Raw genomic sequence first — 26,893 nt, 5'->3', positions numbered from 1 at the left:
GAGTCCAGCTTCTTGGTGGTTCAATTTAACCTTTGTCTACGTTTTTATATTTTATCCCCCCTTTTACAAAACTGTAGAGGGTTTTTTATAGCACCGGCCATGGTGGTAATTGCTCAGAATTCTATGAGAGTCTGAGCTGTTACCACCATGGCTAAAAACCACATTATAGTTTTGTAAAAGGGAGAGGGGTTAGTTTGTGATGTCATATTCCATACTAGGCGAAGGTGTTTTCTGTGTTCTGTGTGTTCGAAAGACATGGTTTTCAGTTAGGATTGACTGTGTAGGATTGATCTGTACTAGTCTGGCTTGTTTAGTTTTACAATGGGTGTATTGATGTTGTACTGCTCACTGCAGTATGTAAGATGCTGCCTTTTCCTAGGTACACTCTTGTGTGATGTGTGGATTATTACTAAAAATAATGTTTTTCATACAGATGGGGGGGTGTAAAAAAATGATGGGTGTCACATATGCTAGGTACACCACTGCCTTCATAGTTTATATCTAATCCACAAGCCTGCTTTTAGGACCTACAGGGTATGTATCCCTCTGATTCATGACAACTTCACTTCTCATGTTATCTTATCCATTCTTTTTATTATACAACTGCCCAGATAAGCATCAGTCTTTGACGTGATTGGACCTTGAAAACTAACGGCAACAGTTTTCTCCCCAGAAATTTTTTCCAGCCATGAAAATTATTTGCTGCATTTAGTGTGCCACAAAAAACATTTGCTCCGTTTAGTGTGCCGGAGTTAAAAAAGTTTGAGAGACGCTGCTCTATACTATTTGAAAGAGGGCAAATATCTAATTATTCACTTCTAGAATTGGATACTTCTTAAATTTAATAAAAAATTATGGAACAAGTGTCAAACCATAAGAAAGGTTGCCATATTGAGCATTGGAAAATAACTAATAATAATTAATTAATACAAATAGTACACATTTAGGGCTCCTTTTATTAAGCTGCGCTAGCGGTTTTACCACACGCTTAGCTCGCACAGAATTGCTGCACGTGCTAGACAAAAATGCCAGCATTGAGCTGGCGTTAGTTCTAGCCGTGTAGCGCGGCAATTCTGCACGCGCTAAAAACGCTATTGCAGCTTAGTAAAAGAAGCCCTTAATTTTCCCCACCACCAAATTTCCCCGTCCCGCCCCACCCGGCTACTTTTTCATGCCACCCGGCTGGAAAAAATTTATGGGGAGAACACTGATGCATGTCACAGCAGTTTCCACCACCTTGGCATTATGTAAACTGTCATCTTCCAACGAACCACTCCTGAGTAAAGACGAAAGGATTCAAGTAACCAGAACAACATGTTAAGGAAAAACAGCTGAAACTGTAGCAGATTCTATAAAATGAGCATCATTTTCTTAGGAAGCGAAAACATGGGTATGTAAAGGTCATACAGCAAAAGGGCCAACAACAGTAGTACTGTTCAACATGAATTGGCAAAAATGACATACGCTGGGGGTGCCTTATAGATTAGCAAATTGGCTGAGGTATAAGTTTTTGGGCTTGTAGCTATCAAAAGTGGGCTTTTGTCTCTAATAACTTCTGTATTAATCTTTTCCTATCGTAGTAAATTTTACGTTAATCTGGTTCCAATCGTAATTATTTTAGCAAAGTTTTGTATTATTCACCGTTATCATTTACGGCTGTTGTAAACATAATGTAAATAAGTCATAAGTTTGTAAATTCAAATATTTTGTGTTCCTGGCTCTTTATTAGTCCATACAGACTGTTTATCCACTGTCTATGTCATTTTTGGAATGTCCCGACATCCGGGACACAGGATAGGAAAAGGTTAATAACACTTAGGGCTCCTTTTACTAAGCCGCGTTAGGGCACTAATGCGCGGAGTAGCGCGTGCTAAATTGCCGCCCGCGCTAGACGCTAACGCCGGCATTGAGCTGGCGTTAGTTCTAGCCGGGCGGCGCGGGTTTCACGCGCGATAAAATGCTGAGTGCGCTAAAATATGCTAACAGAGCTTAGTAAAAGGAGCCCTTAGTCTAAGAGTTGCCACCAATCTCTGGATCATTTTTATTCAGATGATAAAGGGCAAAACTATTAGGACATTACCAGTGTGAAACAGCAGTTCATTAGGCACCAAGGGTAATGCAGTGGCTGCTTAAAGGATCTATTTGATGAAGAAGCTCACTATGTTGAGGGCAGAGAGGTTACCTGAATTTGAAAATGCGTGCACACCTTTACGGACATATTGCATACTAGCTCTATGCTGAAATAACAATGCGACAATATCAGTGCGTGAAATCCAGAGTTTCCATACTAAAAATGAAGCCTTTGCATATGACTTGGTCCACTTGGGTTGTCATAGATAGCTGTTTATCAAGGTGAACTCCAAGGATTCTAATCGAAGGGGTGATGGGAAAGGTGTTTCCTCTCAGAGTTAGGGTGACCAAGCTGCAGTTGGTGGAGGTGGCTAGAAAGAATTTTGTTTTTTCACTGTTTAGTTTTAACTTGAAGTATGACATCCACCCTCAAGACTGAGTCTATTCTTTCAATCTCTGCAGAATGTTAGGCAGGTGACAGGGAGGACAATAATAATGTCGCCAGCATAGCTACAGTGCGTAACATTTAAGCTTTTTAGATGAGCTCTCAGGGAGGAAAAGTAGACATTGAAGAGAAAGGGCGATAGAGGGGAGCCTTGAGGAGCACCACATTTGCTGGCCCATTTGTCAGATAGGGTCTCTCCAGACTGTACTTGGTAACTGCAACATTTTATAGTTGGAACCATCGGAGGACATGTCCCGATAATCCAAAGGAGTCTAAGCAAAGCTGCAGCAAGTCGTGGTCCACTAGATCAAATGTGCTGCTGAGGTCCAGCTGTATCACTAGTACGTTTAGACCTTTACTTTCATACAAGTCATTCAGAAGGGAGGCGATTACAGTTTCTGTGCTGAATAATGACCTAAAGCCTGATTGGGAGTCGTGGAGTAGCTGAAACTGTTCTAGGTGGTTCATTACTTAGGACTCAACTAGTTCTTCCATTAGTTTTATAAAGAGAGGAGTTAGGGCAACAGGTCTGTAGTTATCAACCTGAGTAGTTGGTTTCTTCTGATCTTTTAGGATAAGAACATAAGAGCATAAGAATAACCTTACTGGGTCAGACCAATGGTCCATCAAGCCCAGTGGCCAATCCAGGTCACTAGTACCTGGCCAAAACCCAAGGTGTAGCAATATTCCATGCTACCAATAGAGGGCAAGCAGTGGCTTCTTGCATGTCTTTTTCAATAACAGACTATGGACTTTTCCTCCAGGAACTTGTCCAAACCTTTCTTAAAACCAGCTACGCTATCCGCTCTTACCACATCCTCTGGCAATGCGTTCCAGGGCTTAACTATTCTCTGAGTGAAAAAAAAATTCCTCCTATTGGTTTTAAAAGTATTTCCATGTAACTTCATCGAGTGTCCCCTAGTGTTTGTAATTTTTAATGGAATGAAAAATCGATCCACTTGTCCCCGTTCTACTCTACTCAGGATTTTGTAGACTTCAATCATATCTCCCCTCAAATGTCTCTTTTCCAAGCTGAAGAGCCCTAACCAGTTTTTCCTCATACAAGAGGTGTTCCATCCCTTTTACCATCGCTCTTCTTTGAACCTTTTCTAGCACCACTATATCTTTCTTGAGATAAAGAGACCAGAATTGAACACAATACTCCAAATGAGGTTGCACCATGGAGCGATACAGGGGCATTCTTAGTCTTTTTTAATAACTCCGAGCATCCTGTTTGCTTTTTTGGCTGCTGCCGTACATTGGGCGGAAGGTTTCATCATATTGTCTACAATGATACTCAGATCCTTTTCTTGGATCTGGGTATCATTGTCTGATAATGATGTGGCCTCTTTCTTTGGGAAACTCCCCTTTATTTAGCATGTCTACTAGCTCTGTGTAGAGATCAGCTAGAAACTTAAGATGAAGACTTAGACATCAGTGCTGGGGGACAGGTCTCCTGCATTTCCTTAATCGATCCGCTTCGCACATAGCCTTCCACAATCACTATTCGCTGTTCCAGTGAGAACACCATCTTTCTGACGTGATGTGCACAGAAGGACTGAATAGGAAGGCAAAATAAAGCCAGAACACTGTACACGGGGCAACACCATATCACCAGAGAGAGAGAGCAAGGGGATACAGCCTTCCCCCAAGAACGTGGCACCGATATTACAGGCAGGCTATTTTTCCATGGCCTACCCTGTATTTTTGAGCAAAAGTAGTGGGTATGAGCATCTGGGAAGAGAGCGGAGTCATGAGTAGAGTGCATTAGAGGAGTGATATCTGTCAGGTCAGAGGCAGTATAGTAAGTGGTGTTGGAGAGGAGCTGGAAGTTATGTGGGTGCTTGCAAAATTCAGTACTGGGACCATCATAGCTAAGTGGCTGAACAAGGTCAGATTAAAAGGGCTGGCACTGAACCCACATAACTATTAAAAAGGTGCCTTGAGCCCTGGGAACCCCCTTCTCGCCTACCTGTTTCCCTTCTCCCTCAACCCAGCTTGCAATAATTAGAACCCCCAACGTCCCCCCAGAATGTCATGGGCTGGGGGAAGAGGACTCCCAGGACTCCATGCACATTTTTAATAGTTATGCGTGCCCTGGCCAATATTCAATCTTATGTGGGCCTCAGCTGAATATCAGTCAGGACCTGCATAAACTCCAGCAGCCAGCCCTACTGAAATTAGCCCTTGACATTCAATGCTGGTGTCCAGACGTAGCCAGGCACTGAATATCTGGAGCTAATTCTGCCTGCAGCTGTCAGTGTTTAAAGAAAACACTGATTGCTGTGGGCTAAATATTATCCCCCAGTTATTTTTGACTGAAACTGAAAAAAACAGCTGTAAATTAAAATAACTTTTGGGCTGAAACCAAAACCGGGCCCGAAAACAGACTTTGAACCAGTTTTGGCACCATAATAAACTGAAATCCAGTCAGCCTCTTAATTTAAAGATCACTTTGCAGATATGTTGCGTAGTAGCTGTAGTTTTCCCTTATTACTCGGAATTGTTTTCTTTCTCCTAGAAGCAACAAGAGGTTTCAAACCATCAAGCCAATATGCTGCTGGGTGCTTTAAGGGGTGATTAAGAGGGACATATGCCTAAGGGCAGAGCCAGAAGCTCTTCCTGAAACAAAATCTGTACTTAGTCATCGTATTTCACAGTTGAGAGCACCTACAGATTATGACTCTATTTTTTTAGTTTTATTTTTATATAAGGAAACCATTAACAAAGAGACCAATAGTCAAATCTCTAACTTCGAAGAAGAAAGAAAGAAACAAAATCAATCAAACACCGTCGGCACAAGCCCTTGCTACTTACTTTGCAGATAAAGTACAAAGAATTAGGGAGACTTTTTCACAAATTCTTATCCCTAGCAGCGTTAAAGACTTCACTGATTCTACTACTTCTAATTTGTCTTTTTTCAAATGTTCTCGTTTCACCCTCCCAACTTTACAAGAAATACAAAGATGTTTTAATTCACTCAATATAAAAGAGACCAGCTCAGAGTTCATTTCTCCTTTTCTCTTAAAACGATTCTTTTCTATTTTTGGTCCATATATCAAAGATTTGGTCAACTCTAGCCTATCATCAGGTTCCCTACCCAAATCTTGGAAACAATCAATCATTCATCCAATCGTTAAGGATCATACATCTAGCATTAAAGACATGTCTAACTTATCGTCCCATAGCTAATATACCATTTTTAGCTAAACTCACTGAAAAAATTGTTTTCCATCAAATATCCAATTTCATTGAGAAAACAAAAGTTCTACACCCTAATCAAACTGGCTTTCGCCACCACCACTCCACTGAACTTTCCTTGCTAGGCTTATCTACAAAAATAGTTTACCATCTTGACCATCACCAATCAGTTCTGCTCATTTCCCTAGATCTTTCTTCTGCTTTCGATACCATCGATCATAGTTTATTACTATCCCGTCTTCATGAAATAGGTGTAACAGGTCAAGTCATGGACTGGTTCACCTCTTACTTTTCCGAAAGATCATCCAAGGTCATTTTTAACAATTCATCATCTGAACCTTCTTCCACTAAACATGGAATCCCGCAAGGTTCTATCCTGTCACCACTTTTTGTCCCCTCTTTTGACGGTGGGCCAATCTATTGGCTTCATCACCTTTGCTTACGCCGATGATGTGCAACTAATCCACCCCATCAATCTAAATAACATCGGGGACGTTGCTTCCATCAACCAAAAACTTGAAAAATCAAACTGTGGTTAGATTCAAATAGGTTATCACTCAACATCAATTAATCTAAGCTAATGATTTTTCCCTTTAAAGAGGGAATAACTCTTCAGGCCCCTTTGAAATTTGAATCCCTCCCAATTAAAGTTGTACTTAATCTAAAGCTATTGGGAGTTACTTTTGACTGCAAATTCTCCTATCACAATCACATTAGTATGGTGGTTCAGAAATGTTTCCACCATCTTAGAATGATACGTTCTCTATCCAAACTATTAGACTTATCATCCCTGAATACATTAATCCATTCTTTGGTAATTTCTTGTATAGATTACTGTAATGCCCTCTATAAGGGCATTATCAAAAAGGAAATAAGATGCCTACAGATAGTACAAAATACTGCTATTAAGATCATTTATGGAGCAAAGAAATACGACCATGACTCTCCCCTTTTAATCGATGCTCATTGGCTGCCTGTTGAACATAGAATTAGTTATAAAATTCTACTATTAACCTTTACAACTCGTTCACACAGTCAACCAGAGTTTATTGATAGACTCCTTACTCCCTATTATCCCGCTAAATCTCTTCGCTCTGTATCACAAAATCTCATAGTTGTACTATCTTTAAAACTAATTAATACATTGAGATACAATAATGTCACCGTCACTGCACCCTCCCTTTGGAATTCATTGCCTAATCATTTACAAATGGAATCTTCAACAAAGCAATATAGAGCTTTGAGGATGCTTTTGGATAAAACTGTCCTTCTTAGGACTAAATCAACTACAGTCCCTTTCCCTACCTATTGTTTTACCCCTAAGTGTGCTTTATTCAAATATTGTAGTTCAGTCCTTCTTTCCCAATTGTGTGTAATTAGTATATGTGTTTTTTGTAAATGTCTACTAACCTAACATTGTTTTGTATAATATTTTAACTCTAATTTGTTTTGTTTCTTTTAAAGATATCTCTTATTATTGCTGTACACTGCCTAGAAAATTGAATAAGCGGTATAAAATTCTTTTTAATAAACTTGAAACTTGACCATCAAAGAATAAACAGTTTTAATAGAATGACGATAACAACCCTTCTATTTCATTGCTTTTTTTTCCCTACGAAAAGAACAGAACCAATTAAACCCCAGGAAAGAAAAAAAAAAGATTCTCTCCCCCTTCTGCATTGTCAACTCTCTTAATTGCTTATGTGTACCATAATGGAAATCGCCATTAGGAATGCCAGACCCTATTAATCCCCCCCCCCAATATTCCTCTAACTTCATCAGAGAGATCATATTCACAGTATGAGTGTCTTTGATGGTCCAATATACATTAAATATATCCTGACATTATTACCTCCATCTCTCTCTCCTAACATACCTCATAGGGTTAGATTCACTAAGCAAACTGATCGTGTACCGATCGGTTTGCGACCCTTTTGCGACTCGATTTCCCTCCGACCTGATTCACTAACCTCTGTGCCGATCTGATTCCGTTTCGTGCATGCAAATGAGGGGAAACAGCACACAAAGTAGGCAGGGATGTGATTCACTCAATAGAAGAAGGAAGACCGATTGGGCTTGCTGATCCGAAGTGAAGCGACTGCTGAGGACCAGTCACTTCATTTCTTACTGACTCTCACTCGCTCATTCTGGCAAAGATCACTCGCTTTGCTAGAGCGAGTGAAAACACTCCAAGTAAGTCCGTTGCCCTGACGCAGCAGTAATGCAAAATGCCTGCTAGCTCTTGTCGGCAAGAACAAGACTGGGCAGAGACAGCACAAACAGAGAATATTCAAAAGTCCCAATCCAGATTAGTTTTTTGCAATTGCAATCACAAAGTTTTTTGAACGATTTGGACAGCTATTATTAAGGCAGTGTTCTCCCTAGGGCCTTTTAGCCAGGATGACCGCCTGGCTGTCATCTCGATCGCGAATCCTGCTGCTACCCTGGCTGCTCAACATTTTTTTTAAAACCCTCTCACTGGCATGAATCGCCGCCAAAAGTGTTTGACTCCTGCCTGACTTTTTTTTTTTAAACACCAGCACACGACTTGAACCCATGTTCCAGGGCTTTAAAGTATCTGTGCCGGCTTCCCATTTTCTTCCCTCTAAAACCGGAAGTTATGTCCTGAGGGGGAGGGTTAGAGAAGGGAAGGGAAGCCGGCACGCACACGTTAGAGCCCCGGAGTATGAGTTCGCTATAGGCTAAGGCGGGAGACAGGTCAGCAATGGAGGGAAGCTTACAACTTGCTGCTCTTGCTTGCTTTGGGCCTTCCTCGTTGCCGGGTCCTGCCTACTTTCTGTTTCCTTGAAGGCAGGACCCAGCAATGAGGAAGGCCTAAAGCAAGCACGAGCAGCAAGTTGTAAGCTTCCCTCCGTCGCTGACTTATGGTGGGATGAAGGGAAGCTTACAACTTGCCTTAGTCTGTAGCAACTCTGCCGACAGGTGTGTGAGATGGGAGGGATGGGAAGAGAAATGCTCCTGCTGCACCCAATTGGGGGAAGGGATGGGAAAAGAAGTGCTGCTGCTGCACCCAATTGGGGAGGGGGAGGGGGAAGAGAAAAGCTGCTGCTGCTGCACCCAATTGGAGAGAGAGAGGGGAGCGAGGAGAAGGAAGACCAGGGAACGGAGAGGAGAGGAAAGAGATGCCAAGACCATGGGAGGGAGGGAAAGGAAAGGAGCTACCAGACCATGGAGGGAGGAGAAGAGATGTCAGGGCATATGGGGGGAGGGGGAGGAGACAGATGCTAGACTAGGTGAAAGGAAGGAATGAGAGAAAGGAAGGAGAAGAGATGCCAGAGAAGGAGGGAGAGGGAGAGATAGGAGAGGAGAGAGATGCCAGGGCATGGGGGAGAGAAGGGAAGGAGATAGAGATGCCAGACCATGGGGTGGAGTGGGAAGGAAGGAAAGGAGAAGAGAGAGATGCCAGAGCATAGGGGAGGGGGTGGAGACAAAAAATGAAGCTGAAATGAATAATGTACAAAAGAGAGAAAGGGCACAGGATATATAGTTTATTGAAGGGACATAGAAAGAAGGAAGATGCCATATGGAACAGAGAGAGGGCGGACACTGGATGGAAAGGGAAGAGAGGGTGGACAGTGGATGCAAGGGGTAGAGAGAGGGTGGACAGTAGATGGAAAGGGGAGAGAGGGCAGAGGCTGGGTGGAAGGGGAAGAGAGAGGACAGATGTTGCATGGAAGGGAGCGAGGGCAAACTCTGAATAGAAAGAAGAGAGCGAAGAGAAGATGATTAAAGCAGAAACAACAAAAAGTTAAAAAAATTTTTGTTGTTGCTTTACATAGAATCAAGTAGTATTGTTACTGTATTGACTACAGTTTATAAATAGGAAATGGAAATAAGGCAATTTTGGAGGGACTAAACCCCTTTCCTCAGGTCAGGACAGGATATTATAACAGCAGTATACTGTACTGTCCTGAAGCAAGATTTGGCCTCTGAAAGCTAATTGAAAAATGGTATTTTCTTATTTCTCATTATTTATTTGTTTTATTTCTATTTGTTAATTTGTAAGGTGGTGATTTGTTATGTAGCAGTTTTTTCAAATTTACATCTGCTGTTTTTATATTTTGCACAGTATTAGGGGACGTGTCACTGTTTCTGTGGTGTTGCATTGTATGCAGAGTCTGGTTTCTTGGTTCAGTTTAACTTTTGTCTACATATTTCTATTTTTAGTTTGTGATTATTCCATATCGGGCGAGGGTGTATCTGTGTTCTGTGTGTATGAAAAGGACATGGCTTTCTCTTAGCATCGACTGTACAGGATCAATTGACTGTGCAGGATCTGGCTTGTTTAGTTTTACAATGCGTGTGTTGGTATTCTAGTGCTCACTGCAGTGTTTAAGATGCTGCCTTTTCCAAGGTTCACCCTTGTTGTGTGACTCATGGATTATTACTAAAAATAACTTTTTTTATATAGAGGAGGGGGTTGTTAAAAAATGATCAGCACTGGCTGTCTTATATACTAGGTACGCCACTGGATTTAATGACTCTATTCTAACTTTACTGTTGATGCAGGTGTTGTCCCGTCCCCCCCCCCCCACACACACACACTATAAAGAATTAAATTAAAGTTGTATTAACATCAAGCAGCTTATAACAGTATAAGCAAATAAAACCAAAATATTTTTAATACATTGCTAATTATTACCTGCATCTTTACCTAAACTGTTTTGCCCAAGCTCTCACTTTTGATCTTTATCTGCTACTTTTTTGTTTTGCTGTAGTGCAATCACACAAGTCTCCTTCAAGGCTCAGTAACACCTCTCCATAAATTATGTGGAAGAGGTCTGGAAGTGGGGATCTCATCTATTTCATATTCTCAGTGAGACCTCAAGAAAGAACCTAGTGATCAAAACATTATTAGAGGTGCTGTAGAGCCGTTTCTTGTATGACTGGATGAGCTATATTTACCTTTTTTTTTTAGTTGTTTAAATTCATGCAGAAAATAAATGGCTAGATTGAACCTAATGACTTCATTAACACATTTCTCTTTTTTAAACCTCTATACCATTTGAAAGAGGGAGAATATCTAATTATTCACTTCTAGAATTGGATACTTCTTAAATTTAGTAAAAATATTCTGACACAAGTGTCAAACCTTAAAAAAGGAAGTCATATTGAGCATTGGAAAATAATAATAATTAACTAATAAAAATAGTACACATTTAATTTTCCCCACCACCAAATTTCCCCATCCCGCCCTACCCGGCTACTTTTTCATGCCACCCAGCTGGAAAAAATTTCTGGGGAGAGTACTGTAAGAATTTGAGTAGCAGATGTAAAGACACCTACTAAAGTTCACATTATTAATAATTAGGTCGGGATAGGAGGTTTTTGAGCCAGTGAGGTTTTTACCCTTTCTAGTATGTCTGCTTAATACAATATCAGCAGCATACGGGGTTCTGAGGCTCTTTTCCTCATTGAGTAAATTGATGTTTAAGCAGATTGAAGTAAAGACACATAAACAGAATTGAAATTGATTCTCTGGAGGTATTGGTACAGGATTAAGTTACTTGCCAAAGATCACAAGGTACGTTAGATAGATTGTGAGCCCACCGGAACAGATAGGGAAAATGGTTGAGTACCTGATTGTAAAAACCGCTAAGATAACCTTGATAGGCGGTATATAAAATCCTAATAAAACTTGAAACTTGAATCACAAGAAAGCAGCATGTGATTTGAATCCACAACCTCAGGGTGCTGAGGCTGTAGATCTACATGTTGTGCCACACACTCCCTTTATCTGTGGAGAAATCACAGGAAGCGAAGACGCTCCCTGGACTAGCAGCGGCACATTTTCTGGCTGGAGAACATGGATGTGGCTAAGCTCAAGGCTCTTGCTCCTCCCTTGTGTGCAATGTATACTCTGCCAAACTTCACATGAAATGGTGTCAACATACCCCGAGGAGTCCATCCCTGTCAATTTTTGTAAAAACCAAGGAGTGTTCATGCAGATAGGGGCTTCAGAAAAAAAAAAAAAAAAAAAAGATTGTTTAAAATCCAAGATGGCCGCTACCAGAAAAATCACACCAAAAACAGCCCATGGAGGCATTTTAGAAAAATAAACCTTGAAATAGGGGTTTTGGAGGTGTGAAACCTTCAAAACCTTCTGACCCCAGAAACCTTCAAAAAATGAAATTTTTGGACCCCCCCCCCAGCTAGATTGATGGAAAGGACTTTCTGCCTCAGAAACTTCAAATACACGACTCCAAACCAGGAAATCTTTGGGCTGCCAGATGCATCAACCCCGACCTCCACCGCATGGAACCTCAGAAGAATGCAACTTGCAGGAGGGGAGAAGCAAATACTCAGCTGGCTCCATGATACCCCGAGGGTTCTTACGCAGGGCACCCACAGCCTGCGTTCAAGCCTTTGAAAAATTCAGAAGCTGGCTTCCAAGGAAATGAACCCTGAGCCCTGAAATGGCACACAGCAGGCTGCCTCTACAGGTCCACCTGAAGGTTTGCCATGCGAGCTGCAGTCCAACTCCGTGGAACCTGCATTCTTTCCCAGGTACAGAATCCCCAAATAAGGGGCCTCAGGATATCAAAGCCTCAGAAAAAACAAACTTATAACTGAAAATAAGAAAAACTAAGCAAAGCAGATCAGAACACCTCTGCACAGTTCGCTTGCAGAAGGAAAAATTGAAGGGGGAACTCCACTCCACTGGCAATATGGGAGGTGCTAAAAGTTGTTAGTGAGACTTCTCCAAAACCCGGTTTGTGAGAATGGATTAAATACTTTAATGTACGAACTCCTGAGTAAATGTAAGAATTACCCTTATTCTGCCTTTGGATTATAATACCTTTTGGGAATTCATCCTATAAAACTTCTCCCCAAACTCCATTTTCATCATCATATAAAGCATAAACTTCCAATTTACTTGGTTCAGCACCTTCTCAGGGTCTATGACCACCAATATTGATAGAACCTTTTCCTATTTAGGGCATTTCTAATGTTATCCCCAAAATACTGTCCAAGCTTAAAGCTGGTCTGACTCCCATGCGCTAAGCCAATGATGAAAGTCAATAGCCTTTTTTATAGTCATATTCAAAGAGAATGGCCTGTAAGAACTACACTGCCTCCCTCCCCTTTTATAAAGCAGCACTAATGGCTGCCACTGCGGTAACGGTCCTGAAGCCCATAGGGATTTAAAGGGGCTTTTGTCACATGGCTTTGTAAAAAGGGGGAGGGGGGTGAAGTTTGGTCTTTTCCCAGCTTTGATAATATAGTGACCCCTGCCTTTTTCAATTGGATTCCAAAATGCCCCCTGCCTCCCCCTCCCAAATCCCATTGAACAGGTCCACCCACTTAGCGTAATAATATTCTTGAATTTTTTTTTTAAAAAATTACATATCGCTGTCAGTTATTTCCCTATCCAGCCACCACTCCCTTTTTTTGTCTAGCCTGAGCAGCTCAACCTTAAGTAGCAGATTACTTCTTCCCTCTCTTGGGTACTCTCCTTGCCACCATATAAAACTTTTCATAAAAAAAGCTGAAGGCAGTGCTATATTTACTCATCCTTCTGATATATATCCCCTACTTAATTCGTGATTCTCTAGCAGTTATCTTCTTCAGTTTGTTAATAATCTACTCACTTTATTACCCTCTTCAAAAAAATCATTTACTAGCTCATGCATGTCCCATTTGTTATGCCTTTAGTATTAGCACTCCCTCTTTATCCTCTGAAGCATTTGCAATGCCTTCTCTGAAAGGGTGCTCTTATACTCAATTTCTACCCATTTTATTTTTTGCCTCAATCCCTCCTCTTTCTTTAATTTCTCTTTCTTGAGATGGCTAGCTATAGGAATCAATTTAGAATCCCCTTCCCCTATCCTCATTCTCTCCCACACTCTCTACTTCTCTACTTCCCCACCTCCCCATGCTCATTAATTTTGAAGTATTTCACCAGATCCTCTTGGATTTCCTTACACACCTGCTCTCTTTCCAACAAACTTTCATTTAAACACTTAAAACATAATAAGGGAGCCAGTAAGGAAGCCACTCAGGGCCGAGAAGCAGCGCCAAATTGCGCTGCTGCTTGTGCCGCTGATTTGGACTAAGTGGATCCGTGCAGCCAATTAGCAGCGGGGCAGGAGTTCAGAAAGCTTGCTCCTGCCCGCTGCACCTCCACCAATCATCGGCAGAGGACCTGTTGCACCTCCACTAGATCGGCAGCGGTAGGAAGATAGGGCGGGGGGGAGGACAGAGGACAGAACCTGGGAGGGAGAGTGCAGAGCCTGACAGGGGAGGGGAGGATAGTGGTGTGCTGGGTGCAGAGCCTGACAAGAGAGGGTAGGAAGGAAGGGGGCTGGGTGCAGAGCCTGATGGGGCAGGACACTTGAATATTAAGCTGCCCGACTTATATTCAAGTCAACCATTTTTCCTCCTTTTTTGGGGAAAAAGGGGGGTTCGATTTATACTCGGATAGACTTATATTTGAGTATATACGGACTGCATGCAGCACTACTTGCAAACCATAGAGAAGTACACATTTGATAAAACTAAGGCATACCTACCCCTTTTATTCTTTGGAAATTTCTTTCTTAATTTGTTCTTCAAAGGATCCAGCTTAGGCAGAATCCCTGGAACAGCTACATAGAAGTCTGCTTGGATCTCGTCATCCAAAATCTGCAAATCACAAAAATGTGGTTAATAAAAACAAAGAAATGAAAACAATACATTTTTCTTGGACTAATTTTGAATGTTTATTGATTAGTTTCAGAAGCTACCCCCTTTTCTCATGTCAGAATAGGCATCTAAATATAAAATTTTACACTTCTCCCTTTGTATTTGCGGTGATTAGGGATGAACAGAACCACGGATACAAAAAAAACCGCAAATAACTTTTTCATGTTATTCGCGGTTTTCTGTTAAAAAAGATGAAACCGCAAATACCATATAAAAAAATTATTCAGCAATTTTCTCTGTGCACGCTGGTAAGGAGCGATTTTCTCTGTGAAAGCTGGGAAACAGTGATTTTCTCTGTGCATGTAAAAAGTGCTGGGAAAAATGCGCCAATTTTTATCAGTACTCATGGATGAAATAATTTGGGGGGAGGAGCCAGCATGTTAAAAAACGCAAATAATCAAAATTGCGAGTGCTGAAAGTTTATAAATATACCACCCTCCTGGCAACCATTGAAAGCACTTTACAAAAAGGTAAAGCAAAATATTTAATTAATTTATTTATTTAGGAGATTTGCTATACTGCTTTTAATAGTAATACAGAACAAGGCGGTGTACAGTCTAAAAACGAGATACACATTAGGAAACAGAACTACAATTCTTTGGAAAGGAAAGCAACAGTCAATCAGTGATACTATGAATAGGAACAAAACATACATCATTGGCGGCAGGAGATTTAAACTTCTTTAAAGACGTTGCTCCCCAGGGTGGATTTGATAAATCAAATACATTTAAATCACTTGTCATAAAGACTCGATTTAAATCATGGCTTTCTACAGACTCATTCTTGCTGGTATAATCTTAATACAACCACATATCATCAGAATAGGCCAGTTCTTGACATATTGCTCACAACAGTCCACTACAGGGAGCATTCGCTTGGTGTCACCCATTCTGTTCAGAGCTGCTGCTGCTAAATGATTATTATGGAAGTAGTTAGCAATTTCAACAACATTAGTCTTATTTCTGGGACACTGAAGTCTTTAGCTAGGAGGTGCATCAAATCAGCACTGCAACCATTTGTTATTAGCTTGGTATTCTCTTCATAGTCTTCTAAATTTCTTCTCATCTTGGATACATTTGCAGCATTGTTTGTGACTAAACTGTGTACTAGACATTTGAATTTTTGTTCACACTTTATTATAGCTTTTGCTGATACTTCCTGTAAGTATTCTGCTGTATGTGCATTAGGATTGTCCAAAAATTATTGATTAACACTTTTCGTTTGTCCACAAGACTAATTTTATTCCTTTATGAAAAAATGAAACACACACAAAATTTTACTTGAAACAAAGTTTAGGTGTCGTTCCACCTCACAGTTTTTTTAAACTACCGCTAATCTTAACAGTTTATTGTAATTCTTGTGCACTCGACAAATAATCAATGGTCTTATTTTTATTTTATTTATTTATATTCCGCATATCCTACAATTCTATGCGGATTACAAATTATTCAAGCATTTTTCCCTATCTGTCCTGGTAGGTTCACACTATCTAATGTACCTGGGGCATTGGGGGATTAAGTGACTTGCCCATGGTCACAATGAGCAGGGCAGGATTTGAACTCACACCCTAGGAGGGGGAGCACTTTTTGGACAGGTGGAGGAAAGGAATGGGGGCTTTTGGAGGCGAGGCCAGTTTTGTTTTCAGCTTCTACCAATACTGAGTAGCCAATTTGGTTGCAGATTCAGTTTTGGTGGAAATGGAAGATCTTGGTTTCAGTCAAGCTCTAGTGTATGCCTCCCCTTGTATTTACATAATATCTGTTAGCTGTGCCCTTACTGAAGAGTGCTTAGGTGCCTTACTGACACTTTCATGGGTAAGTGTTAATATTATATGCTTAGACTGGAAAGGTGTCACGAGTGGTGTCCCGTAGGGGTCAGTGCTGGGACCGCTTCTGTTCAATATATTTATTAATGACCTGGAAGCAGGGACGAAGTGCGAAATTATAAAATTTGCAGACGACACAAAACTCTCCGGTAAGGTTAGAACAGTTGAAGAATGTAAAGAACTTCAAAGGGACCTGAACAAACTGAGTGAGTGGGCATATAAATGGCAGATGAGCTTCAATGTAGAGAAATGTAAAGTCATGCACATGGGGAAAGGAAACCCGATGTACAATTGCACGATGGGGGGGATATTATTGGGGGAAGGCAACCTAGAAAGGGACTTGGGGGTTATGGTGGATAGAACAATGAAACCGGCGGCACAATGTGCTACGGCCTCGAAAAAGGCGAACAGAATGTTGGGCATTATCAAGAAAGGTATCGCTACCAGATGCAAGGAAGTTATCCTCCCGCTGTATAGGGCGATGGTGCAACTGCATCTGGAGTACTGCGTTCCATACTGGTCGCCGTACCTTAAGAAGGATAGGGCGATACTGGAGAGGGTCCAGAGAAGAGCAACAAAAATGATAAAGGGCATGGAGAACCTTTCGTATGCTGAGAGATTGGAGAAGCTGGGGCTCTTTTCCCTGGAAAAGCGGAGACTTAGAGGGGATATGATAGAAACTTACAAGATCATGAAGGGTATAGAGAAGGTAGAGAGGGACAGATTCTTCAGACTGGCGGGGGCAACAAAAACTAGAGGAAATTTGGAAAAATTGAAGGGAGACAGATTCAGAACAAATGCCAGGAAGTTCTTCTTCACTCAGAGGGTGGTGCACACCTGGAACGCGCTTCCAGAGGATGTGGTAGAGCAGAGTACGATTTTGGGTTTCAAAATGGGACTGGACAAGTTCCTGAAGAAAAAGGGGATTGAAGGGTACAATTAGAGGAGTACTATACAGTACAAATGTTTTAGAGCAGTGGTCTCAAACTCAAACCCTTTGCAGGGCCACATTTTGAATTTGTAGGTACATGGAGGGCCGCAGAAAAAATAGTTAATGTCTTATTAAAGAAATGACAATTTTGTATGAGGTAAAACTCTTTATAGTTTATAAATCTTTCCTTTTGGCTAAGTCTTAATAATAATATTGTAATTTATAGCTAAAGAGACTTATGATCAAGAAACTGTTTTATTTTACTTTTGTGGTTACGATAAACATACTGAGGGCCTCAAAATAGTACCTGGGGTGCCGCATGTGGCCCCCGGGCTGCAAGTTTGAGACCACTGCTTTAGAGTAATAGATCACTTACAGGTCATTGACCTGGGGGGAAACCGCGGGAGCGGACTGCTGGGCATGATGGACCTATGGTCTGACTCAGCAGAGGCGATGCTTATGTTCTAAATGCAAATACTTAATTACAGAATCGCCCTTCATATGAACAGTTTGATTAAAAATATCAATTTTAGTAGAACACTGCTGTTGTAAGTTCAGCAAGTATGCCTCTGAAATCCCATTTAGATGATATGCAAACTCTCATGGTACTATCCAGGGTTAAACATTAATGACTAATTCAAAGAATTGCAGTTGATTTTCTTCTTTAGATTATTCTGGATTGCACTGATTATTCTTGATTTACTGCTACTGACATAAGTATTAAGCAATGAACAAAAAAAGAAGAGAAAACATAATCCTTCTAAATCTTTTAAAGTGAGAGACAATAACAAAATATACCTTTTTAACCAACTCAGCACCTCCAACAAAAGCAGCTCCATTGTCTTCTGCAACTTTAGCTTGTGTTTCATTCTGTCGATCAAAACATCAATACATGACACCCCTCTCAAATAAATTTCTAATCTGCTTTATATTGCCATTAATGCTTAAAAAAAAAGTTACATAGAAAAGTCTATTGCAATAATTTTCTTAGGATGGAGATAGCTACAAACCAAAATTAGGATGAAAGTATATAAAGGGAAGTTTTCTTTTCTTTCAGAAGAGGATTCTTGCATTACTTAGAAAGGACCAGGAAGGTACACATACCTCTGTGAACACCAAGACTTTGTTTGTTTCTGATATAAATGGATAGGGTAGATGGATGGTACTGACAAATGGATCCACTTTTTTCTGAAGACAATAAAGAAGAAAAAATGAAAGATTAGGTTTTTACCTGGATAATCTTGTTTCTGTTAACATACACAGGAGTCCGTACATTAGGTGATCAATTCATGCTCATGAACCACTTGCAGAAGGGTATCAATCACATCTTTCAGCTCCTCTTCCTTCACCAGTGGAGTACATCTCCCTCTTCAGTTTATACCAAAGCAATAAAGCTCCACTGTAACAAGAGAAAAGAGGAGGGGCACGGGAAACTTCCCCGGAAATAACATGCATTTCTGTTCTGCTCTGTAACTCATGAAAAAAAACAATTATTAGCATGAACTTGCAACATAGGTGTATCAAAGAACTAACCTCTTGTTGTATGTAACTAGCACTAACATATAAGGAACTCCAAAGCTCAATAACTCAGTACTTTTTTTTAGTACGTTATCATACATGTTCTTCCAACTGACGGAAGAAGAACTCCAGTTACGGACCATAGAGTTGTCCAAGGCAGAAAGAAGGCAAATTGTAGAATGAACAGGGTGGGCTGTACAGACTCCTGTGTACAATAACAGAAACAAGATTATTCAGGTAAGAACCTAATCTGTCATTCTGTTTAAGATACTGTACACAGGAGTCCGTACAAAGGAGTGCTAGACATCTAGAGAGGGACAGATCATTTTGCCCATAAGACTGAGAACTCAAAAGTGGAATTATCTTGAGCTGTCATGTCCACTCTGTAGAACTTTGTAAAGGTATGGAGAGTAGACCAAGCAGCTGCTCTACAGATCTCTTCGGGCGGAACTGCCTGTGACTCCACCCATGAAGGTGCCACACTTCTAGTCAAATGAGCTTTGAAAGAAAGGCAGCTGTTTGCCACAGCCAATGTAGATTGATGAAATTGCCATGCAAATTCATCTGGCGATATAAGCCTTGGAAGCTGGTCTGCCAAGTCTAGACTGACTAGTTAGCACAAAAAGATGGTCGGAAAGGTGAGACTCATTTGTTCTTTAAAGGTAGTGGAGTAGAGATCACGTGACGCTATGCTCAGGAGCAGACGGTGATTCGCGTCTCTCCTGCCGCCTACCTGGAATCGCCCGACTTTAGCTGACTTTTCGCCCCCATCAGACCGCTGTTTCCCTGCTTGGGGCTACTTGGAGACGGCGCCGGTGGTGTGGAGTGCGAGCGGGGCTGTATGGCGGCAAAATCAATCAGACCGCACAGAGAACGCGCCCGGCTCGCTGAAGAAAAAATGGCGGCGGTCACAAGCCCAGCGGGGCCTTCCGCTTCTCCGTCGTGGGTGGCGGAGATCACCACGGAGGTAACGGCGGCTTTGGAGTCCGTGCTGGAGAAGCGGCTCAAGCCGCTCGATGACAAGCTGGAGCGGCTGCAGGGGAAGTTGGATGGAGTGGGCCGAGACCTGGAGCAGTTCCAGAGCAGGGTCGGCGAGGTGGAGGACCGCGTGGGTGGAGTGGAGCAAGCACAGAGCCAGCAGTTGCAGCGCCTGGAGGCTCTGGAGCTCAAGGTGGATGAGCTGGAAAACCGGGCCAGAAGAAATAACCTTCGCTTTGTGGGGCTCCCAGAGTCTTTGGTGGAGTCAGACTTGCAGTCCTTCATGGAGCGCTGGATCCCAGAGTCCTTGGGGCTCTCGACTGCGCTGGGTCGCTTCCGGGTGGAGAGGGCCCACAGGATTGGAACTCGGCGGGACGCGGAAGCCAGACCCCGAGTGGTTATCATCCGAGTGCTCAACTTTGCTTACAAGTCCGCGATCCTGCAGGCGCTGAGAGGAGGTCGTCAGCTGACTTATGAGAACCGTAAAGTATTGTGCTTTCAGGACTATTCTCCCCAGGTGGCTCAGCGGCGTCGGGGCTTCAGCTCCGTTTGTTCAGCCTTATTCACTCGTCGGATCCGGTTTGCTCTACTGTATCCTGCTCGACTCCGTGTCTCCCAGGGGGGCTCGGTTCGCTTCTTTGAGTCCCCAGCAGCAGCCCGGGATTACTTGGCCCAATTGGATGGCGGTGGAGGCCTTCCGTCATCTACTGCCCCTTGACCAACTGTTCGGAAGACGCGGCTGCTTGTTGGCGGGCAGTGACATTTGAACCTGGGGAGCCTTGATGATATTGGCTTTTCCCCCCCTCCGCTTTTTCATCAATTTTCTGTGGGGCCCTCTGCCCCCCGCTTGGAGTCTTGGAGGGGAGTTTACGGAGCTCTGGGAGTGCCCTGCTTCCTCTGCGGTCCTCTGGTGGGCAGGCTGCTGCTTTTGCCCTGTTCCCCGGGTTGCCTTTGTCTGCCTTTGTTCTTGGTTGGGATCCATTTTTGGACTATGATTGGACTTTGTTGGGGGGCTCGGGAGACACGGGGGGGCTGAGTTTTTGGGAGTTTGGTTGGGGGGGTCGGGGGGTAGTGGAGTGTGGGGAGTGCAAGGGGGAGTTAGAGTGCTGAGTGTTTATGAGGGGGTGGCTGGGTCCTTGGGGGGAAGGTTTGTGTGGGCTGGACATGTGGTGGCCTTTTCCCAGATTATGGGTGGGGGGGACCCTGAGGCGGGTGGGGTTGGGTTGTTGCTCTTTGAGGGTATGGATGGGGGGGGTTTGCTCTTGGTATCGGGGGTAGGGTGCTTCATGGGGGCTTTTAGTGGGGGTGGTCCAGGTAGGCTGGCGTCTTCATGTGATGGGTCCTCTTTGGAGGATCGCACTGGGGGGGTTTTTGGGGGGTGGGGGTTTGGGGGGCGGTGGGGGGGGAGGTTGGGGTGGGAGGTTGGAGTGGGGGGGTTTTGATTCGGTGCAGGGGGATGTCGGTTTCTCTTTTGATCCGGAGTGGCTTGGGGGAGGTTGGTTTGGTGGGACACCGCAGTGCTCAGGAGCCCGCTTGCTGGGACGGTGCTCTGGAGTGCCCATGGAATTTTTTCACCTTTGTTTGGTGTTTTTGTTTTCTGTTTTTCCATGGTTCGAGTGGTGACCTGGAATGTTGGGGGGGTCACGTCCCCGGTGAAGCGCACTAAAATTCTTCAAGCTTTATAACGCCTCAAGGCTGATATTGTCTTGCTACAGGAGACACACCTTACTGTGGCGGAGCATGCTAAACTCCGGCGGGGTTGGGTGGCTGTGTGCGAGCCGGCGGCTGGCTCCAGCCGGAAATGCGGGGTGGCTATCTTGGTTCGTAAGGGGGTTGCTGCTAGTCTGGACTCTGTGGGGGCTGACTCTGAGGGCCGATATATCTTTTGTAGGGCTCAGATCGCGGGGTCTGTGGTTCTTTTGGGTAGTGTTTATGCTCCTAACACGTATGATCGGAGATTTTATAGGCGTTTACAGGCGATTCTTGCGCCCCATCAGGGTGGGTGGATGTTGTTGGGAGGGGATTTTAACTCGGTTTGGGACCCCTCTCTGGATAGATCATCTGCGGTCCCTAATCGCCGGGCTCAGGACGGCAGGGGGCTCCCCTCCTTCTGTCAGATGTTGGAGTTGGAGGATGTTTGGAGGATTTTGCACCCGACTGAGAAAGATTTTACTCATATGTCACGGGCGCATTCCACGCAGTCACGTATTGACTACTTGCTTCTTTCGCGGGCTGTTTTTTCTCAGGTGGAGCGAGCGGAGATTGGTCCTTACGCGATTTCAGATCACACTTGGGTGTGGCTGGACTGGACGCCCCCGGGGCAGTCCTCGCAGTCCCGTCAATGGAGATATCCTCTTTGGCTCGGCCAGGATCCCAAATTCTATGATTCGTTGGTGGCGCGCTGGAAAGATTATTGCTATCATAATGATCAGCACCGGGAGGACCCTGTTCTTTTTTGGGAAACCGCTAAGGCGGTTCTTCGTGGGCATATTCTTAGTTATGTTTCGCAAGCCAAAAAGACTCGGGATCGGGAAATTATTCGTTTGTCCCGGTTGTTGGGGAATCTTCGTCGAGCGTATGGACGTCAGCCCACTGATGTCAACCGGCAGGCCTTGTTGGAGGTGCAGGTCGCTCTGAATGAGAAACTTCACCAGCGGGCAGCTAAGAGCCTGGCCTATTACAAATATCGTCTTTATGCTTATGGTAACAAATGTGGCCGCCTATTAGCTCGTTTGATTTCTCACAGGGAGAGTAGACAGAAAATAGTAGCCCTTACCTCTTCGGATTCCAGGCCTATTACAGCGGATGCGGACATTTGTCAGGCTTTTCGGGACTATTATGCTGAGCTGTATGCAGAGCCTTCGACTCAGGGTCTCCCGGGGGAGCTGTATTTGGATTCTTTGGATTTACCTGGTTTGGACCCGGCCCATTTGGAAACGCTGAATGCCCCACTGTCGGAAGAGGAGGTGGATTCGGTTATTCGTCAGAGCCCGACCTTGAAGGCGCCGGGCCCTGACGGTTTTCGGGCAGAATTTTATAAGTTGTTGCGGGAAGAAATTGTCGCGCCGCTTACGGCTATGTTCAATGTCCTGGTGGATGCGGAGGCTATGCCGGCTTACCTTAACTTGGCTCACGTTATAGTTCTGCCTAAGCCGGGACGTGACCCCGCTAGGGTGGAATCCTATCGCCCTATTTCTCTGCTCAACTGCGAAGTGAAGATCTTGGCTAAGGTTCTGGCCAATCGGTTGGCTTGTGTTCTTCCTGCGCTTCTTCATGAGGCTCAGGTTGGGTTTGTGCGGGGCCGTTCGGTCGAGAAGAATTTGAGACGCATTCTAGCCTCTTTGGAGTTGTGTGCGTGCCGCCAACTGCCGTCGCTTATGGTCAGCTTTGATGCAGAAAAAGCTTTTGACCGGGTTCGTTGGGATTTTTTATTTGCCACCTTGGCCAAGTATGGGTTTGCGGGCCGTTTTGTTTTGGCGTTGAGGGCCTTGTATGCTTCTCCAACAGCGGCCCTTCTGGTGAACGGTTGCAGTTCTTCGTTGTTTGCTATCTCCCGTGGAACGAGACAGGGCTGTCCTTTGTCCCCGCTTTTGTTTATTCTCACTTTAGATCCTTTGCTACGCGCGATTCATTCGACTCCTGAGGTGCAGGGGGTTTCTTTTGGTTCCATTTGCTTTAAGGTGGCAGCTTTTGCAGATGATCTTTTTGTTCATCTTACGGACCCGCAGCGTTCGTTGCCGGCGTTATTGGAAACGATTCAGGAGTATGGGGACTTTGCGGGTCTTCGTTTGAACTTGGGGAAGTCGGAGGCTTTGCCCACTTCGTCTATCCTGCGGACTAACTGGGGGGCTTCCTTTCCGCTGCGTTGGGCGACGGATTCCTTTTGTTATCTAGGGGTTCGGCTCACAGCTTCACTTGGTCGTCTTTATTCTTTGAATGTCGGGGCGCTTTTGGATCGCACGTCGCAGCAGTTGGATTGATGGAAAGATTTCCCCCTTTCTTTGTTGGGGCGTGTGGCGGTGATTCGCATGGTCATTTTTCCCCAGTGGCTTTACGTACTCAGGATTCTCCCACTGCGTCTTCTCAAGAAGGACTTGAGGAGCCTGAGACGGGTTTTGGCTAGGTTTTGTTGGCGTGGGAGGAAACCTCGGTTGCGTTATGATCTTTTGGTGGGGGGGTGGCAGCAGGGAGGTCTTGGTATTCCGAATTTTGGTTTATATAATTTAGCATGTCTTTTGCGGCATCTTAAGGATTGGTTGCTTGGGGATTCTCAATATACCCCCACCTCGCTTGAAACTATTCTATACGCCCCGTATTCTCTCCTTGCCTTGCTTCACCTGCCGGGGGGGGCCTTGCCACGGGAGGTTCGGGGCTCAATTCTTTTGGCTTCCATGCGTGGGGCGTGGGAGGGACTGGTTCGGCGCCTGGGGGGGGGACCCGCGGGTGACTGCGCTGTTGCCCCTGATGGGCAATCCAGATTTTGTACCGGGCTCGGACAATTCGAATTTCCGTCGTTGGAAAACGTTGGGATTTTATTTGGTAGAACATCTGCTGACCATCGATGGGGACCTGAGCACTTTAGCGGATTTGAGGGAGCGGTTGGGGCACTGCTGGGGGGACACTTTCGCTTACTGTCAAGTTAAACATTATATTCTCACGCTTTCCCGGACTGCCCTTCAGCACCCATTGGGGGCTCGTATTAGGGATCTGTATGCCCAGGTGGAGCCTTTTCAGACTTCAGTGTCCGCTTTATATCGGGCTTTGCTTCCTTTTGAGGCTCCTAGGCATTGTCCGGGGGTTCGGGATAGTTGGGCCTCGGAGCTCCATTTAGACCTTGGTGCTTGGGAGGTTTTCCGGAATCTGGCAGGTTTGCCGCGTTTAATTCAAGGAGCTGTGTTGCAGGAATGTTATGCTCGCATTTTGTATAGAGGGTATATCACCCAAGCTCAACTATTCAAATTTGGGGGTGTTGCTTCTCCCCTGTGTTTTAAATGTGGTCGAGATCCGAACACGTTTGCGCATGCTTTGTGGACTTGTTGGTGTACGCAGGCTTTTTGGGCTGAGGTTGTCTCCTATTTGAGCTCGCTTTTGGAGTCGTCGGTAGAGGGCACGGTTGAGCAGGTGGTACTGGACTTACCGGGAGCTTTTCGTTCCTTGCTTCCGGGGGCTCGATGGCTGTGTCGTAAGGTGTGTCTCCTGGCCCGGCGTTGTATCATGCAGCAGTGGACTTCCTCGAGTCCTCCGTCTTTTTGGCATTTGAGGGCTCTTCTCCATGAGTTGGTTCTTTGTGAGGCCCGGGAGGTGGGGGTTTCCCTTAAGCGTCGGCGGAGCTTTTTGCTGATCTGGGACCCATATGTCAACTCCTTGTCTCCTAGGGGGCGTGGCCTGCTCCTGAACACCTTGACTTGAAGCGGCTTTCTCCTGGCCAGCTCTGGATCTCGACGTCTCTCTGCTCTGGGGTTTGGGGGGGAGGTTTGAGGGGGGGAGGGGGGTTGTAGAGGGCTGGAGGGGCTCTGCTTAGAGGGAGGGGGATGCCTAGTTGGGTTTGTCGCCCTAGGGTCATCAGAGTTCAGACCCTGGGGGGGGGAATTGGGTTTGTGCTTTTCTATGTCCGGTGTTCCACTCCCTTAGGGGGGTTGGGGGGGTGTTGATGGGGGGTAGGTTTGGGGGGAGGCGGGACCTTGAGATGGTGGGAGATTTTCTGGGTTGGTGTTTGTGACATGCTTTGGTATGATTGTCTTGGTGTATGCAGCCGATGTATCTGTTTCTCTGAGCTGGCGTTTGTTGTTGCTGTATTCACTAATGCGTGCCTTATATTTTTTCATGTCAATAAAAAAAAATTGTTACAACCTAAAGGTAGTGGAGTAGAACTCTTTGCACATCTAGCCTCTGCAATATCTCATTTATTTATTTATATCCCATCCTCCCAGAAATCTCAGGACGGGTTGCAAGCTAACATGCATAATCTTGGGTAACATGGAGGAACATAGTATCAACAAGACCGGAGAAGTGTAGATATCAACAAGGAACAGAACAGGGATAACAGCTAGTGGTTATACATAGGGGTGGGCAAGGCAGAAACACGTTCAGGACTGCAGGTCTCATCGGGGGAGAGTGGATGCGAGGACAGTTCTCTAGAATAGATGCAGCACATCAGGTCAGAGGCTGGGTCATTGGAAAAGGAAGGCTTTCACTGCCTTTCTGAAGTCCATCAGTCTTGGGAGGAAGTGGGTGTAGAAGTGCTTGCGTTCTCTTTCCAGGCAGAGCCAGGAGGTATGCTGAGTCATTTTTAAATTTTCATTTTACTTGTTCGAACCTGTAGGATAAAAAGCAGGTAAACGAACCTCCTGGCTGACACAACCTTCAGTAGGAAAGAAGGTACCGTGCGTAGAGAAATACCAACCTTGAGGAGGAAGTGACATCATCGAGAAGCATGGCCGCTTAATTTTCGAGCTCCGGAGGGGCTCGACATTGTCAGTTTAATCAAATATCTCTACAGTTCAGTGGGAGTATTTTTGCTGGTACATTATATTCGTGAATGTATGAGGAGCAGGAAAAAGCTGATGAAATTTCAGTATCTGGGAGCGGTGAATGTAAAAACGAGATCGCACGCTCTGGAATCCCCGACGGCTCCTATCAAGATGGCGCAGCAGCTTGGGCCCAAGCAAGTGGGATCTCAGATGGCCGGCGCCGAATCGGGAGACAAGCAGCTGGAAGGGAACCTAGAGCGGTGGTTTCGGGAACTTAAGGAGGAAATGGTGGGGCTACGCTCGGATGTTAGGGTGGCCCTGGCTGAGATACATTCGGAGGTGAGCGAGCTGGGCACTCGGGTGTCGGCGACTGAGGGCCGTGTGACTCAAGTGGAATCCACAATGCAAGAACATTCCACGGAGCTGCATGTGGCGGTGTCCCAGCTAGAAGAACTGCGGAGTCAAGTGGAAGATTTAGAAAACCGATCGCGGCGCCATAATCTGCGCTTTAAGGGCTTTCCGGATACGAAGCAGTATAAAGATGCACGAACAGTGATAAAGGACTTTTGTACCAACCTGCTCCTGGAAGAGGACCGGGAGGACAGGAGTCTTATTGTTTTACAACGAGCTCATCGGAGTCTGGGTCCAGCCAGGGGCACGGGCAACAGAGACATCATAGCTTGCTTTGGGGACTTTCCGCTCAAAGAACGGATTCTTCAAGCAGCCAGGCGTCATCCTAATTTTACCTG

At 44.5% G+C, this 26,893-nt stretch overlaps 1 protein-coding gene across 1 annotated transcript in view; it reads right to left on the bottom strand.

Annotated features, from left to right (window-relative positions):
• Positions 1-26,893, bottom strand: part of MRPL1 (mitochondrial ribosomal protein L1) — a 71,159-nt gene that overhangs the window by 15,867 nt on the left and 28,399 nt on the right. The window contains exons 5-7 of the mRNA XM_033963408.1: positions 18,283-18,366; positions 17,977-18,048; positions 14,251-14,362 (exon numbers count right to left, since the gene is read on the bottom strand). Coding sequence (XP_033819299.1) covers positions 14,251-14,362; positions 17,977-18,048; positions 18,283-18,366 — 268 coding nt within the window. The remainder of the gene's footprint in view (positions 1-14,250; positions 14,363-17,976; positions 18,049-18,282; positions 18,367-26,893) is intronic.

This window comes from Geotrypetes seraphini, chromosome 1 (genome assembly GCF_902459505.1).
Source record: "Geotrypetes seraphini chromosome 1, aGeoSer1.1, whole genome shotgun sequence".
Lineage (NCBI taxonomy): Eukaryota > Metazoa > Chordata > Amphibia > Gymnophiona > Dermophiidae > Geotrypetes > Geotrypetes seraphini.
Note: the sequence above shows the minus strand (reverse complement) of the source record. Positions and strands in the feature narration are given on the sequence as shown.